The sequence below is a fragment of the Giraffa tippelskirchi genome, chromosome 1, assembly GCF_054371585.1.
Source record: "Giraffa tippelskirchi isolate mGirTip1 chromosome 1, T2T-mGirTip1v1.2.pri, whole genome shotgun sequence".
Lineage (NCBI taxonomy): Eukaryota > Metazoa > Chordata > Mammalia > Artiodactyla > Giraffidae > Giraffa > Giraffa tippelskirchi.
This window is the reverse complement of record NC_137275.1, coordinates 177,462,474-177,479,662: the sequence shown is the minus strand read 5'-3', so window position 1 is coordinate 177,479,662 and position 17,189 is coordinate 177,462,474. Positions and strand designations below refer to the sequence as shown.

The window sequence follows — 17,189 nt, the reverse complement described above, 5'->3', positions numbered from 1 at the left end:
CTGGAAAAGGTCAGTTTTCATTCCAATCCCAAAGAAAGGCAATGCCAAAGAATGCTCAAACTACCGCACAATTGCACTCATTTCACACACTAGCAAAGTAATGCTCAAAATTCTCCAAGCCAGGTTTCAACAGTACGTGAACTGAGAACTTTCAGATGTTCAAGCTGGATTTACAAAAGGCAGAGGAACCAGAGATCAAATTGCCAACATCCGCTGCATCATAGAGAAAGCAAGAGAGTTCCAGAAAAACATCTACTTCTGCTTTATTTACTACGCCAAAGCCTTTAACTGTGTGGATCACAACATACTGAGGAAAATTCTTCAAGAGATGGAAATACCAGACCACCTGACCGACCTCCTGAGAAATGGGTAAGCAGGTCAAGAAACAACAGTTAGAACTAGACATGGAACAACAGACTGGTTCCAAACCGGGAAAGGAGTACGTCAAGGATGTATATTGTCACCATGCTTATTTAACTTATATGCAGAGTACATCATGTGAAATGCTGGGCTGGATGAAACACAAGCTGGAATCGAGATTGCTGGGAGAAATAGCAATAACCTCAGATACGCAAATGACACCACAGTTACGACAGAAAGCGAAGGAGAACTGAAGAGCCTTTTGATGAAAGTGAAAGAGGAGAGTGAAAAAGTTGGCTTAAAACTCAACATTCAGAAAACTAAGATCATGGCATCCAGTCCCATCACTTCATGGCAAATAGATGGGGAAACAGTGGAAACAGTGTTAGACTTTATTTTTGGGGGCTCCAAAATCACTGCAGATGGTGACTACAGCCATGAAATTAAAAGACGCTTGCTCCTTGGAAGAAAAGTTATGACCAACCTAGACAGCATACTAAAAAGCAGAGACATTACTTTGCCAACAAAGTCCATCTAGTCAAGGCTATGGTTTTTCCAGTAGTCATATATGGTGTGAGAGCTGGACTATAAAGAAAGCTGAGGGCCGAAGAATTGATGCTTTTAAACTGTGGTGTTGGAGAAGACTCTTGAGAGTCCCTTGGACAGCAAGGAGATCCAGCCAGTCCATCCTAAAGGAAATCAGTCCTGAATGTTCACTGGAAGGACTGATGCTGAAGCTGAAGCTTCATACTTTGGCCACTTGATTTGATGAACTGACTCATTGGAAAAGACCCTGATGCTGGGAAAGATTGAAGGAGGTAGGAGAAGGGGACGACAGAGGATGTGATGGTTGGATGGCATCACTGACTCAATGGACATGAGTTTGAGTAAGCTCCGGGAGTTGGTAATGGACAGGGAAGCCTGGCGTGCTGCAGTCCATGGGGTTGCAAAGTGTCAGAAAGGACTGAGCGACCGAACTTATCTGAACAACATAAACAAGTGGCTTTAAGTCTTCAGTGGGCTAGTTTACCACCCAGCTATGGAGCTTATAGTTTGTTCTCCTGGACTAGTGTGCTTCCTTCTTCTTGTTTCATTCTTGCAATTACTAGGATTAGCTGAATAAAGGTGGGGAAATTTGAGATGGGACTGACAGAAAGCTTGGTTGTACTAGTTAGTGGCTTATTTACAACCTGATGATATGAGAGCTTCTGTTAACCATTATAGCTTAGGTTGTCCAAAGCAGTAGAAAATGTATGGCTCAGATAACTTAGATGCATCTAGGATTTAGAGGTGCTGCATGGCCTATGCTCTTTGTACAGGAACTTTCTCAGGGACCCAGATGGCTACCTGATTAAAGCAGAGTACCAAGGAAGAACTGGTGTTTCTATGGTGTTAACGTGATCCAGTCCATGAGCAGGTTGCTTTTCTACTATGTTCATTCTCGATTTGCTCAGGCATTGGTTAATAAAATCAGTCTCTCCCTTGGTGTTTGCCTTTCCAACCAAACCCGACACACCAGCACAGCCTCTGAATTTTTTCAAAAATATTATTTTATGCTGCTGGATAAATTTCTAATATTTTCTTATTGAATTTCACATTTCTTATTAAATTTAATCCTAGATATAACTATGTTTTTATAATTAATTTAAATTGGAGGATAACTACTTTACAGTATTGTGATGGTTTTTGCCATACATCAACATGAATCAGCCACAGGTATACATGTGTTCCCCCAACCCCATACTATGTTTTTAACTTAATAAAGGTCTAACAGGTTTTCCCAGCAACTTATCTGGGTGCAGCAAGCTATTTCATCTAAACGTAACAGTCCCGAAGGATACATGGAGTTGAGGCTCTGCACAGCAACTGAATATATACCTCCCTCTTTGAGTTTAGGAGTAAATTAAGCAGGCAGATCCCAAAGTTCAGAGCCTGAGTTGGTGGAGACAGACTGAGCCTTCAAAGTGGGTAATGGAATTAACCAACACCTAGTTCTGGCTCTTTGATCCCAGATCTGTTATGAAAAAGGAAAGTAGGATTTCCATAAGGAAGGTAAGAAAAAACGAGGCCTAGAAAGTTGAATTTCTTAAGATGCCTCTGAAAAAAGGAAAAGCTGGAACAATGAGAAAAGTGGTTAAAATTTCAGTTTGCACAATCATCTAGGGGAAGAAACTAAAAGTCTGAGAGAAAAAGAAGACAAACTTAAGGAAAGAGAGTAGCCAGTCATGTTTGAGATACTAAAGGAAGAAAAAAAAGTTTTAGGTGAGATAATAAAAGATTTAATTCAAGATTCCCTAGGGCTTGTGAATACTGTTGAGAAAAGACTGGGATGACCAAGTGTTTTCCCCATCACATGTTAATTCAACGTTTATTTGTGTTTGGTTGAAACAAGAGTGACAAAATGTGAATTACAGATGAGAAGTTAGAACTATAGAAGATTAAAAATTAGCTTAGACAAGGAGAGTCTAGGAGATGGTCTAGTTGAAGTAGTCATGGCTATGGAATTCAAGGGGACAAACATTTAGCTCTTTTTAACCCACTCCAGTATTCTTGCCTGGAGAATCCCAGGGACGGGGGAGCCTGGTGGGCTGCCATCTATGGGGTCGCACAGAGTCGGACACGACTGAAGCGACTTAGCAGCAGCAGCAGCAGCAGCATGGCTGAATAATATTCCATTTGGGGTATATATATATATGTGTGTGTGTGTGTGTGTGTGTGTATGTGTATGTGTGTATAGAACTGGTTTAAAAGGAGCTAAATATATACACACACAAGCCACATCTTCTTTATCCATTCATCTGCCTGTGAACATTTAGGTTGTTTCCATGTCTTGGCTATTGCAAACAGTGCTGTCAAAAACACATGAGGTACATGTTCTGATGATGGCCATTCTGACAAGTGTCAGGAGGGTACTTCATTGTAATTTGATTTGCATTTTAATAATTAGCAATGCTGAGCACCTTTTTCATGTGCCTACTGGCTATTTGCACTTCTTTTTGGGAGAAATGTCTATTTTAGGTATTCTGTTCATTTTTTGATTGAGTTGTCTGGCTTTTCTGTTGCTGTTATTGAATTGTATGAGCTGTTTAGAAATTAAGTCCTTGTTGGTCACATCGGTTGCAAATATTTTCTCCCAATCCATAGGTTGTCTTTTCATTTTGCCTATGGTTTCCTGTTTTGCACAAAAGCTTGTAGGTTTGATAAGGTACAATTTGTTTATTTTTGCTCTCATCTCTATTGCTTTGGGAGACTGATGGAAGGCATTGTTGCAACATTGTTACAATTTATATCAGAATGTTTTTAGTATGTTCTCTTCTGGGAGTTTTATAGTGTCATATTTTTAAGTCTTCAAGCCATTTTGAGTTTATTGTTGTGTACTGGTGTGAGGGTATGTTCTGATTTCATTGATTTACACTATGCTCCATGTTCTCTGTTCATAAGAAGATGCAGGAGAAATTGGTCAGTTAGCCTGTTTTCCTCAGCCCTCTCTCTTTCAGCAGTTCTGAGAATATGAGCAGACTTGCTGCTTTTTCCCTCTGTTGGAAGTTGCCTGACTTCCTCTCCCTGGAACTAGGGCCTCTGTCCTTGTCATGGGCTACTTCCAGGAATCAGACAACTGCATAATGACAGAAAGTAAAGAAAGTGTAGTGTGGCCTTGAATCAGTGACCTAATTTCATTCCCCATACCTTCTCCATTCCTCAATAGGAAGCCTAAACATAGAACTACAGTCTGGTTTGCCTTCTCAAAATTTTATGTCAGAAAAAGATTCTTTTTTTCATGTTAGGCTGTTTTATCCTTAAAGATGCTTTGGCTGTGATAACCCCAGCTCCTTTTAGTACTTATATTCACCACAGGAAAGCATGAAAGTGGTACAGAAATCCTCTCTCACACCATAGCCAGATTCACTAGCCCTGTCTGTAAAAAGTCTGCAAAAGCTGACCTTATCTGTCTCAGCAACTGATTTTCCACATTCCGCTTCTCTTTTAGCAAGAGGCAGTTGTGAACAATGGGGAGAGGAAAAGGAACACATGTTTTCCTGTTCAACTTCCAATAAAAGTACAAAAGATGAGCAATTGTAACTACTTAAACTAAAATTTTCAAAAGGCAAAATTGTGGAGCTTGTCATTTTAAGTACAAAGGATTTACTTCTGCAAAGTATATTTCCTTTCGTGGTCAGTTAGCTTAATTGGTAGTTTGGTAGGTTGGCAGTCTATTTATTTGTCCTATGTGTGAGTGCACACACACGTGCAAGTATGTGTGCACTTTTTGAGGCGATAATGATGTACAGACTTAAGAGTTCACCTACCTCCATTTTGTTTGTCCTCACTTTCCTTTTCATATACAGACATTGCAGAGTAGTTTCAGTTATTATTCCATGGAACTTCTGTAAGGAAATAAAAACACTTAGAATGAGAATTTCTCATTGCCAATACCATTTGACTTAAACATATACTTAAGAAACTTGGAACTTGACCTCTAAAATCCAAAATAAGTCTACCTCTAAAATACATATGCTAAATTTTAGAATTCATTTCAAACATCCTTATCATAAAGTTATAGTTTTAAAACTTGGGAAATAAATTCCACTTTCTGGCAACCAAGTCTAAGCTGATAGCTATAATCTGTCAGAAAAATTAGCTGAAACTTGGAAACAGGAAAAATAAATTATTGGGTGATCTTTCAGTGAAGTTCTGGGCTTATACCTTTGATTAGTTTTCTATTGACTGGACTATTCTATAACTCCATCGGGCAGCAGTTAACTTATTGATTTTCATCTAATATAGATACAAATATTTTATGTCTAGTGGAAAAGATAACTCCAAAATTTAGGACTAACTTTAGGCTCCAGTGAGTTAATAATAGTTGGATGTAAAATGAGAAATGAAGTGCTGGTTATTGTGACAAATTGATCAATGTATGCTTTCTATAAAAGTATCCAAAATTTTTAAAAAGTAAAATGAAATATTGTGTAAGCCAAAAAAATTCACATGTGCTGCAAGTTTTGTACCCCAACCTAAGGTCTGTTTCTTCTGCCAATAGAATCTTGTGTGCTCTTAACCAACGTTAGCTGTTCTAACATCACCACTCTTTTTTTTTTTTAATAAATTTATTTATTTTAGTTGGGGGCTAATTACTTTACAATATTGTAATAGTTTTTGCTATACATTGACATGAATCAGCCATGGGTTTACATGTGTTCCCCTTCCTGGACCCCCCACCCACCTCCCTCCCCATCCCATCCCTCTGGGTCATCCCATTGCCCCAGCCCTGAGCATTTGTCTCATGCATCGAACATGGAATGGTGTTGTTCTGTTTCACATATGATAATATACATGTTTCAATGTTATTCTCCCAGAACGTCCCACCCTCACCTTCTCCCTCAGAGTCCATAAGACTGTTCTATGCATCTGTGTCTCTTATTCTGTCTCGCGTATAGGGTTATCGTTACCATCTTTCAAATTCCATATATGTAACATCACCACTCTTGAGGCACACTGAGAGACCTCAGGAACCCCCACAGTGGGTTCAAATCCCACAGGGCCATCAGCAGTTTTGAGAGGGTAGCTTGGCCAAATGCACACAAGCAGCATAGCTTGGAATGTGAAATGATTATGACACTTAACAGCCAGCCAGGGACCTGACTAATGAGTATTTAGCTAGAACCAGGCATTCACCCAATCCTCTGATACTCTCTGCATGCACATCACATTACATAGCAGCCAACTGGAAAGTACATTTAAGCTGTTAAACTCAGAGGAGGGGTGGAAAAATGTGAGGGAAGGGAAGAGGAAATGCAATGTGGGAGGAAAAAGGGAAGAGATGGAGCAAAAAAAAAAAAAAGGATTAGGAGCCAGAGAACTGAGTTTCATATCAAAGTTTGCTACTAATCAACAACATGTTTGAGGTCTTTACTGCATTGGTAATACAGAACATTTTCTTGAAAAATAAAAAATAACCATGTGACTTGGGCCAAGTTATTAACCACTTCATGTCTCAAATTTCTCCTCCAATAAGACTACTAAAAAAAAACCCAGAAAATAAATTAAGCAGATACAAGATGGAGGAAAACTTGATAAGGAGTAAATGTGCCAGAGGGAGGTTTAGGGTAATTATGCATGATAAACTAAATACAACATTAGTTTCCATTAGAGGACTAAGAAGAAGAGCTGTGAGAGGATTAAATAATATATGACAATGTCTCCCACAGTACTTGACATAAAGTAGTCAATCCATAAATGTCAATATTTTAAATTAATATACACACCTACCAGACTGGTGAAAAAAAATTTAAGTCTAATAATACTGTGTTTGAGAGAAAGTGGAACTACTGGAACACTTACACACTGTTGCTGATATTAAAAATTGGACACCTACTTTGGAAAACAATTTGGCCTTATCCAATAAAGCTGATGGAGCATTTACCCTATAACCTGGCTAGTCCATCTTATGAATATATCCAAGAGAAACCGTCATAATACATCACATACAAGGATGTGTGCTGCTAGCACTGCTCTCAACGGCAAAACTGGAAACCAATCAAATGGCTATAACGGTAGAAGAGTGAAGTAACTTGTGGTATGTTCATAAAACGGAAAGCTACATAGTAGTGAAAACAAGTGAGCTAAGTTATACATACTAACATTGTTAAATTTCAGGAATATAATATTTAGGGAAAAAACAAACTGCAAAAGAATACATAAAGTATTATTCCACTTACATAAAGATCATGCAAAACTATATCATCAGGGATAAATATGTTCAAGGTAAATCTATAAAGAAAAACAAGGGAATGAAAAATACAAAATTCGGGACAGAGGCAGGGAAAGGGAGGGGAAGTGGGATGGAAAAAGCATACTGAGAACTTCAAGCTACATTTGTGCTCATGGTGTTATTCTTTACAACTTACAATTTGTTACAAACTTTATATCTATTCAATATATGATAATAACACAAGAACTAAAACATTAAAGTGAACATGGTGGTGGTGGTGGTTGAGTCGCTCAGTCGTGTCCGACTCTGAGACCCCCTGGATCGCAGCCGCCAGGCTCCTCTGTCCATGGGATTCTCCAGGCAGGAGTACTGGAGTGGGTGCCATTTCCCTCTCCAGGAAAGTGGACATATCAGATAGGAAATACACTTCCCCTCTTACTCAGGAAAGTCATTTTTAAATAACGCTTATTAAAAGAGTAGGCCCAATTCAGGTTATTACATTAATTTTTTTTTATTTTTAGATAATTTTAAACTTACAAAAGAGCTTCAAAAATAGTATTTAGAGGATTTCCATACACTCTCCACCCACCTTAAAACAATGAACAAACTAAGAAACTAACCTTGGTATAATACTATTAACTGAAGTATAGAAAATATTTATTTATTACCAATTCTTCCCACTAAGCTGGTTTTAAAAAAGGCAGAGGAACCAGAGATCAAATTGCCAACATCCGATGGATCATTGAAAAAGCAAGAGAGTTCCAGAAAAACATCTATTTCTGCTTTATTGACTATGCCAAAGCCTTTGACTGTGTGGATCACAATAATCTGTGGAAAATTCTTCAAGAGATGGGAATACCAGACCACCTGACCTGCCTCTTGAAAAACCTGTATGCAGGTCAGGGAGAAACAGTTAGAACTGGCCATGGAACAACAGACTGGTTCCAAATAGGAAAAGGAGTACGTCAAGGCTGTATATTGTCACCCTGCTTATTTAACTTATATGCAGAGTACATCATGAGAAATGCTGGGCTGGAGGAAGCACAAGCTGGAATCAAGATTGCCGGGAGAAATATCAATAACCTCAGATATGCAGATGACACCACCCTTATGGCAGAAAGCGAAGAACTAAAAAGCCTATTGATGAAAGTCAAAGAGGAGAGTGAAAAAGTTGGCTTAAAGCTCAACTTTCAGAAAACTAAGATCATGGTATCTGGTCCCATCACTTCATGGAAAATAGATGGGGAAACAGTGGAAACAGTGTCAGACTTTATTTTTGGGGGCTCCAAAATCACTGCAGATGGTGACTGCAGCCATGAAATTAAAAGATGCTTACTCCTTGGAAGGAAAGTTATGACCAACCTAGACAGCATATTAAAAAGCAGAGACATTACTTTAACAAAGGTCCATCTAGTCAAGGCTATGGTTTTTCCAGTAGTCATGTCTGGATGTGAGAGTTGGACTGTGAAGAAAGCTGAACGCCGAAGAATTGATGCTTTTGAACTGTGGTGCTGGAGAAGACTCTTGAGAGTCCCTTGGACTGCAAGGAGATCCAACCAGTCCATCTTAAAGGAGATCAGTCCTGGGTGTTCATTGGAAGGACTGATGTTGAAGATGAAACTCCAATACTTTGGCCACCCGATGTGAAGAGTTGACTCATTTGAAAAGACCCTGATGCTGGGAAGGATTGGGGGCAGGAGAAGGGGACGACAGAGGATGAGATGGCTGGATGGCATCACTGACTCGATAGAAGTGAGTTTGGGTAAACTCCGGGAGTTGGTGATGGACAGGGAGGCCTGCCGTGCTGCGGTTCATGGGGTCGCAAAGAGTCGGACACGACTGAGCAACTGAACTGAACTGAACGTCCTTTTGTTGTTGTTCCAGGACCTAATCCAGGATCCCATGTTACATTTACTTGTATGCCTCTTTCAACCTGTGAATGTTCCTCATTCTTTCCTTGTTTTTCATAATCTTGACAGTATTGAAGGTTACTGGCCAGCTGTCTTACAGAACGTGCTCCAACTTGAGTTTGGTGTGTCCTTCTCATTGTGTCATATTAGGGGGTACATGCTGTCACATGCACTTCTAGTGATGTGAATCTGGAATGCTTAGCTAAGCTGGTGTCTGCCAGAACTTCCCACTGTAAACTCACTATTTTTCCCTTTACAATTACTAAAAATTTGGGAGGGGGAATCGAAACATTTTACAAAGAAGATTGAAAAACAGCAGAGTCATAAATGAGTCATCAAGGAAAAGCCAAGAAATAATAATACCAGCCTCTATAAGGCATAGTTATAGGAACAAAAGCTCTTTCATTTAGACATGAGAATCTAGTGGTAGAAATGAAATGTCCCACCTTGAACTGATAACCTCTAAGCTGCCTAGACTTTGAAATGAACTGCCTAACATATAAATGGGGTGGAGGGTGGAGTACTGGTATACCAATCTATTAGATTAGAGTTCCAACTGGCATCACACTGCAAACCAACTTCAAGTTCCCCCAAGCCACAGCTGTGATTCTGTACTGCCAGCATCCTGTACCCTCCCCACACTTATAGATACATAAAAACTAGCGAATTTACGAACTGCAAAGTATTAGAGAAAGTCTTTATAATTAGCATAGTCTGAAAACTACATAAACTAAAACACAGTGTAGTCTAGCAAGGGCATATTTGTGATACAAACATAGCAAATGACTCTTAGTACTAGACTATCACAGACAGCATGCACACAGTCATTACTGACTTTCAAAAAGCAAATCTGTCTTCCAGAGAATAGAGCTCTTTACCAACGAAGGAACAAACTCTGGGTTGACTTGAATGCTTTTGAGAATCTCAGGGAAGGACTCTCACATAGAAGAGATGTGCCCATCATCTCCGGACTAAAAGAAGAGCTACATTTCCCCCAAAACAGTTGTGTAAAATCATGGATGCTTCCAGTCTACTCCATTAAGGTTTCTCTGTGTTAGCTATTACAGCTGATGCACAAATCCCCAGAGTTACCCCAGAAATCGGTGTTCCTTTGTCTCAATCCCCACCCCCATGAATCTTAGCAAAGTTAATAGAAGTTTTCTGTTTAATTCTTTCTTCTCTTTTAAAAAAATTCAACAGAAGCACCTATACTAAGGGCTGCCCTGGGGGCTCAGAGGGTAAAGCATCCGCCTGCAATGCGGGAGACCTGGCTTTGATCCCTGGGTTGGGAAGACCCCTGGAGAAGGAAATGGCAACCCACTCCGGTACGCTTGCCTGGAAAATCCCATGGACGGAGAAGCCTGGTAAGCTATAGCCCATGGGGTCGCAAAGAGCTGGACGACTGAGCAACTTCACCTATACTGAAAAAACAAAAACAAAACTAAAAAGCAAGTCTTATCCTGAAAGGCTTTTAAAAGGCACAGCCTGAAAACTGCCAGAACTCCACACTACACCTCTCTTCTTAGTTGCAGTCCTTGCCTTACCCCTCCCTTATTTCAACCATAAATCCTTTCTGACAGGAGAACACATCTGACAGGAAAGATCTTCTAAACTTGGTAACTTTAAACCTATGGAAGGGGAAGGAAGAGGTTGAAATATCTACTAGCCTATGAGGCCATTTAGATGACTAGATCTCCTTCAGTTTCCTATGTCTGATTCCTGGCTTCTGGGAACTTGTCAAATTCTGTGTACGTGTGTGTGTGTATTTTAAAATTGTTTCCTTTAAATAAGGAAAATGAAGAGAGCTTCAAAACCCTTGTCTGCAGCTTGCTTCTTCCAAAGGTGGTCCATTGATCCCTCATAACCTTCCAATTAACTTCAATTTGGTTTCAAGTGGTTTAAAGCAAAAAGAATATAGGATGACTATAAAACAAAACTTCAAACACAATGGAATAGAAAAAATCCTGCAAAACAGGACAGTTTCTTAGCCACTGCTTTTATTTTCAAACTCACGGTTTCCCCAGGAGTTATCTGCTCAGCCTATAAGACAGGCTTTATAAAGCAACTGTGTGCTACAGAACCCACTCTTTTCTGCCTAGAGTTTTAATTTGGGTCTGAACAAATGTTGGAGTCCACATAATCTCCTGGCACTTGTAATTTTGCTGTCTCGCACAGAAAGTTCCTTATTAGGTAGTGTAACACTGAGGCTTTGGGATAATTTATTTTCCCTTTCTTTCAGTCTATAAAAGTGAGTCAGTGTTTTACTAAGCTGGTCTTGACTATTTTGCACATACATGTAGTTAACAAGTATCTGTTCAATGGAATCTTAGAAACTAAGTGCTATGTTCTTTTTTAAACAAATTTTGTTTGTTTTAAAATTAGGAGCAAGATTAAGATAATAGAGTGCCAACTATTGGGGAGTTTGAACACCTCTATTCTATTTTAAGCTGGATTCCTAAATTATCTGTACTTGGACTTCCCAGGTGGTGCTAGTGGTAAAGAACCCACCTGCTAATGCAGGAGACATAAGAGACTCGGGTTCAATCCCTGGGTCGGGAAGATCCCCGGAGGAGGAAATGGCAACCCACTCCAGTACTCTTGCCTGGAGAATCCCATGGACACAGGATCCACGGCAACACAGAGTCAGTCACGACTGAAGCAACTAAGCACAGCACAGCACAAATGACACTTCCCCTCAGTTTTCTAGCTTTCCTCATCTATAATAAAAGGCAATACCTGTCATTTCCCTTTATCACTCCCTGCCCCCCCAAAATTTAATGTAAACCAGGTTTTATTTCAAAAGCTATTATATAGAGCAAGGATGTTTCAGAACCCTATTCTGACCTGGATTAAGGGTAGAGGGGAGAAAGGAGGAGAAGGGACTTCCTCTCCTTCAACTTGAATAATTCTGACTTTATCTGGGATTTTTCTATATTCTAAATGGAAGAAATAGTTTCTCCTGCTAAAAAAAATGTTAGAAGATCAGTTGGTGCTTCTAGGGTAAGTGCTTACTTGAGCAAGTGAAAATGTATGTTTGTAGATGGAACTTAATCTCTAGCTAGTCCTTAAACAGCCTCTCTCAGTGTACCTAACACTGGCATCTATGTGGTCTTAACACAATTTGTCAACAAAAGCTGGAACTACTGGGAACCACGGAAAATATTTCACCTCTTCATTCTCATCTTTTCTACTCCCATGGTCACACCACAGTTCATTAAGACATTTAGTCTTCTCTTCCCCTGTTTTCATGACAATTAATTATGGTTTTCCTCCATGCCTCTTTGACAGCTCTGCAGTGTGATATGGTAGTCATGTACAGACGTTGAGAGTTGGACCAAAAGAAGGCAGAGTGCTGAAGAATTGATGCTTTCGAACTGTGGTGCTGGAAAAGATTCTTGAGAGTCTCTTGGACAGCAAGGAAATCAACCCTAAATACACATTGGAAGGACTGATGCTGAAGCTGAAGCTCCAATACTGTGGCCACCTGATGCGAAGAGCCGACTCATTGGAAAAGACCCTGATGCTGGGAAAGTTTGAAGGCAGGAGAAGGTGATAGACTGGACAAATTCTGGGAGACAGTGGGGGATAGGGAGGCCTGGCATGCTGCAGCCCATGGGGTCGTAAAGAGTCATACATGACTTAGTGACTGAACAACAGTGTGACGTAGTGGAATTAGGCTGACCTAACGCTAAACCCTTGAGGCAGCACTATCAAATGTATGACCTTGGTCTAGTGAGATAATCACTCTGAACTTCTCCTTATCTCTCACATGAGCATAATCACTTCACCTTGGTTGAAAGGACTCTTTGCAACACAGAGGAGCAGGCTCCTCTGTCCATGGAATTTTCCAGGCAAGAATACTGCAGTAGGTTGCCATTTCCTCCTCTGGGGGGATCTTCCTGACCCAGGGATCGAACCCGGGTCTCTTACATCCCCTGCATTGGCAGGTAGATTCTTTACCACTAGTGCCACCTGGGAAGCCCCCTATTATAAGATAAAGTATATCAAGTATTTTTTTACAGTGCCTTGCACATATTTAGGTGAGCTTCCTCCAAGGCACTGTTCTTATCCCTGTTTTTTTGTGTGGGTTCTTCCCTGAGTTATGTATGATATCATATCCCCTCACTGCATCTCTAGCCCTGGCTCCTAAAGCTATCTCTAGTTCCAAACATAAACAGTTGGACATTTCCTCTTAGGTGGTCACTTGCATCTCAAGATAAACATATTCCAAAATGACATTTCTTACCTTCTCTGTTAGTTAGCATATCTGCTCCTCTGCCTTATTATTCTGTAACTTGTTTGTAAAATTTAAGAATTACCATCTGTTCCTCCTCTGATCACCTGTCAGATTCTATAAATTCCATCTGAGGGTCTCCTGAAGCTACTATCTCATTTCTAATCACTCTAATATATCAGATTCTTTATACTTTCCTCCTGGATTCAATATCCTATGATTTGCTTCCAACTTTTATAAACTGTCCACTGCTGCCCTAGAGCAGACAGTGGTCATGACTTCTTACCAGCTCAGAAACCTTCAGTGGCTTCCCATGGGTTACTGAATGAAGTTCAGCCACACATACAAGATGCTCTAGTTTGAACACAAACTCTTCTTTCATCTTTCTCTTCCACTATTTACCTTTATTCAAACTGCTGCTGCTGCTGCTAAGTCGCTTCAGTCGTGTCCGACTCTGTGCGACCCCATAGATGGCAGCCCACCAGGCTCCGCCGTCCCTGGGATTCTCCAGGCAAGAATACTGGAGTGGGTTGCCATTTCCTTCTCCAGTGCATGAAAGGGAAAAGTGAAAGTGAAGTCGCTCAGTCGTGTCCGACTCTTAGCGACCCCATGGACTGCAGCCTACCAGGCTCCTCCGTCCATGGGATTTTCCAGGCAAGAGTACTGGAGTGGGGTGTTATTCAAACTGGCTTACGTACTTTTGCCTCTACATGGCCCATGCTTTCCTGCTCCTATGCCATTGCTCACACTGTTCCTTCCAAGGCTAACGCCCTACTCTGTATTAGTCAAAATCTTTCAAAGGTTATCTTACAAGGGCCTGTTCAAATCCCATGAACTTCTGAATGACATTTCTCTGCTTCCCTGATCCAAAAATAGTATTTCTCCCATCCCAACTCCCATACCACTTGGTTGACATTATTTCCCTAAAACTAATAGTTGTTCTTGTGCTATAATTATTTTTCTCAACTTCATCCCTCTTGGCAAGTGTGAAAATGCCTACGTAATTTCTGTATCCTCTAAAGCCCTAGCACAGGGCCTGGCTTCTAAATAGGAGAGCAGATGTAAAACAAAAAATTGTGAACTTGAAAAAAGAATAAAGACCAGCAATTGATGAGTTCATTAAGAAAATCAGACCAAGAAAATCCTTTCTGAATAATACATGTTATAAGATGTCTCCTGCTAATAATTTCGTCAAGACAACTGCCATCAAGAATACACTTTACCTGATGATTTATCCGGGATCTGTACATCTCTCAGTTAAAACCAACCCAAAGACACATTCCCCTTAGCTGAACTACTTCATTAGATACACATGTGGCGGCCAGAAAGTGGGGAGAATCTGCGACTTACATAACCTCAAATCCTAAACCCTAAGGGATTTTCTGGCCCCATGTGCCACTTCTTTGCTGGTGGTCTATGCTCCATTACTCTACTTCATAGCTGAAGGCAGAACATTTCTAATGCTACCAGGTCAACAAGCTGTGGGAGTTAAAGTAACACCCATGTGAGGGTCCTGGTGCCCACATATCCCCAGGAAGCACTGGCTTTGAGACTAAACCGGGAGTTGTCAAGTGTTGACAATTAGAGTTGTCAAGTGGTTTTCTCACGTCAAATGGGGTTTTGTTGGGTCTAAGGAGAGTGAGTCACAGAGGGATCTGACTCAATCAAACTAAGCCCAAGTGAGAAGAATCACATTGCCTTCCACGCCCACCAGGCACGTCTGAGCTGGGAGCCATCCTGGATCTTGCGTGGCCTCTCAGGGTTACTCTGGTTCTGAAAATCACAAAATTCCACAATTGGAAAAGCACTGGGAGATAAATGGTTCATTCTCCCACTCAGATCAATCATTCCTTGTGTTCAGCAACCCTGGCCACCTTGCTTAAATACTTCCAGTGAAGAAGAAATCACTGTCTCTTAAGATAGCCTCTTCATTTTCAGACAAATCTATGTATAAATTCCTTTATTCATTAGATTTCTCCTGACCCTTATAAGCCCTGGAGGCAAGCAAGTGCTAACAATAGGACCTGCCTGAATTCTATCTTATCCTAGCTCCTGCGCACTGAGGTGAACAAGCATGCAGACCTTGAGGGTGCTACTTTATATGTTACCCTTCACCCACCATCACCTTCCATCATGTGGCAATGTGGTCACCTGTGAGCCCTGAAATCTGGCTGATCTACCTACTACTAGAGCAGCAGCCAGTAAAATGAATTATGAGCATCTTATCTGTTTTTCAGCACAGATCTAGGACATCTTAGCTTTGCTGCTTGCCCTAATTCTTAAATGCACTCAACTCCAATCTTATTCAACCTCAAATCCTTTTAGGGATTTCAATTCTCTATTTTATCTCCCAGAGATTTCCAATAATCTAACTCTACATATTTCAATTCCAATCTAACAAATTCAAATCCATGTGCTAGCTCAACTGGTTGGGCCTACTCAGACAAATGTTATCTAAAGCAAGAGTAATAGTTCTGCCCATTGCAGTCCTGACAACAGACTGAGCAGGTGGGCACAATTATTTATTTTACAGGCTTCCTCAGCAACTCCAATTAACAGAGAATCCCTCTACTCCCTTAATTTCAGTAACTTCTGATGGACTTCTGGGTTATGCTGAGTGGTCAGTTGTATGGTTGATCACAGGAAGCTGTGGAGTGTTTGACAAGGAAGCTATAGGATCCAAAAAGACAAATACAGTAAAAATTTGGGAACCAGATTTTAAACATGCTCACCCACGCTCTTGAAAGAAAGTTAACAAGAACTCAATATTCGTGAATGTTTAACCATCTATGGAAACATTTTCTGAAGTAATCTGCTTAAGAGATGATTTACAAATGTGCTGATAAGATTAAAGTACAGCCTGAATAAATCTCAGCATGGGGCTTAGGTCCCTCTCTAAAAAGGGAGGCATGAAATTAAAATAGAACTAATCTAAGAGAAACTCTACTCATTAACACCAACATGTTAGTCATGAGAGAGTGAAGGAGTGACCGTTTTTAGAATAAAAAATATTCAACCACTATTTCAACCACTGCCTGGGGAAAAGTTTCTCTGATAATAATGCCAATCAGAATTATTTGGAAAGAAGTATCACTAGAACAGAACAGTTTATCAGACTATCAGAATACCATATCTTAATGTAAACACCACACAGAAACATCCAGTTCTCTTTGTTGTAATTCTGGGACCATGAATTTGGTTTCCTGGGTAGAGCTGCCCACTAGAAAGCATTGACCTGAACATTACAAGATTCCCCAAGGTGAAACTTCTAAATTAGGTGTTTTGTTGATAAATTATTCTTTCCAGGAAGAAAAGAGTGAGTTGATCCTCTAGGACCTGATTACTCTTAGGATAAGCCATAAATTGAACCAAATTTGTAAGTCCTGGATTGGTGATGACTATAGCAGGGTTAGATTTGAGAGGCCTGACCTTAGTAGTTTGTTGTCTCAGTCTCACTACCTCATTTTCCTACAACAATATGGTATTTTATAAAATGCAATGATTACACATTCATGAGCTCTAACATTTTAACTCAACCCTGAGTCTGAGTCTTCTCATCTATACATAAGAAGGTTGGACAAGATAATTTCTACTGCCCTTTCCAGGCTTAGAACTACTCTTGCTATTAGAAATAACAAGATTTCAGTAAGGTATCTAGTTACAAACTAAATTTACAACTAAACAGCCTTTCTAGATACTTACAATAAGCAGTTGGAAAAAAAATGGGAAAAGTGCCATTTACATAGGGCGTGTGTGTGTGTGTGTGTGTGTGTGTGCATGCTAAGTCACGTCAGTCATGTCCAACTCTTTCATAGGGCAAGCAGATTTAAAACAACTAGGAATATGCCTAACAATAAATGTACAGATCAATACATAAAGCCACAAAATTTTACTGAGGTCTGTAGCAGAAGACCTGAATTAACACAGAAATAACATGTTCCTGATAGGGAGACTCAACATTGCAGAAATATAA

At 40.2% G+C, this 17,189-nt stretch overlaps 1 protein-coding gene across 23 annotated transcripts in view; it reads right to left on the bottom strand.

The window, feature by feature from the left end:
• The window catches only part of LOC145512981 (phospholipid-transporting ATPase FetA-like), a 96,888-nt gene that overhangs the window by 64,173 nt on the left and 15,526 nt on the right, over positions 1 to 17,189 (bottom strand). For all 23 annotated transcript variants that reach the window (XR_014058991.1, XR_014059052.1, XR_014059005.1 and 20 more), the window contains one exon: positions 4,668 to 4,745. Coding sequence is in view for 9 of the 23 variants with exons in the window: in XM_081507870.1 (XP_081363996.1) it covers positions 4,668 to 4,710 (43 nt within the window). In the remaining 14 variants the exon portion in view is untranslated. The remainder of the gene's footprint in view (positions 1 to 4,667; positions 4,746 to 17,189) is intronic.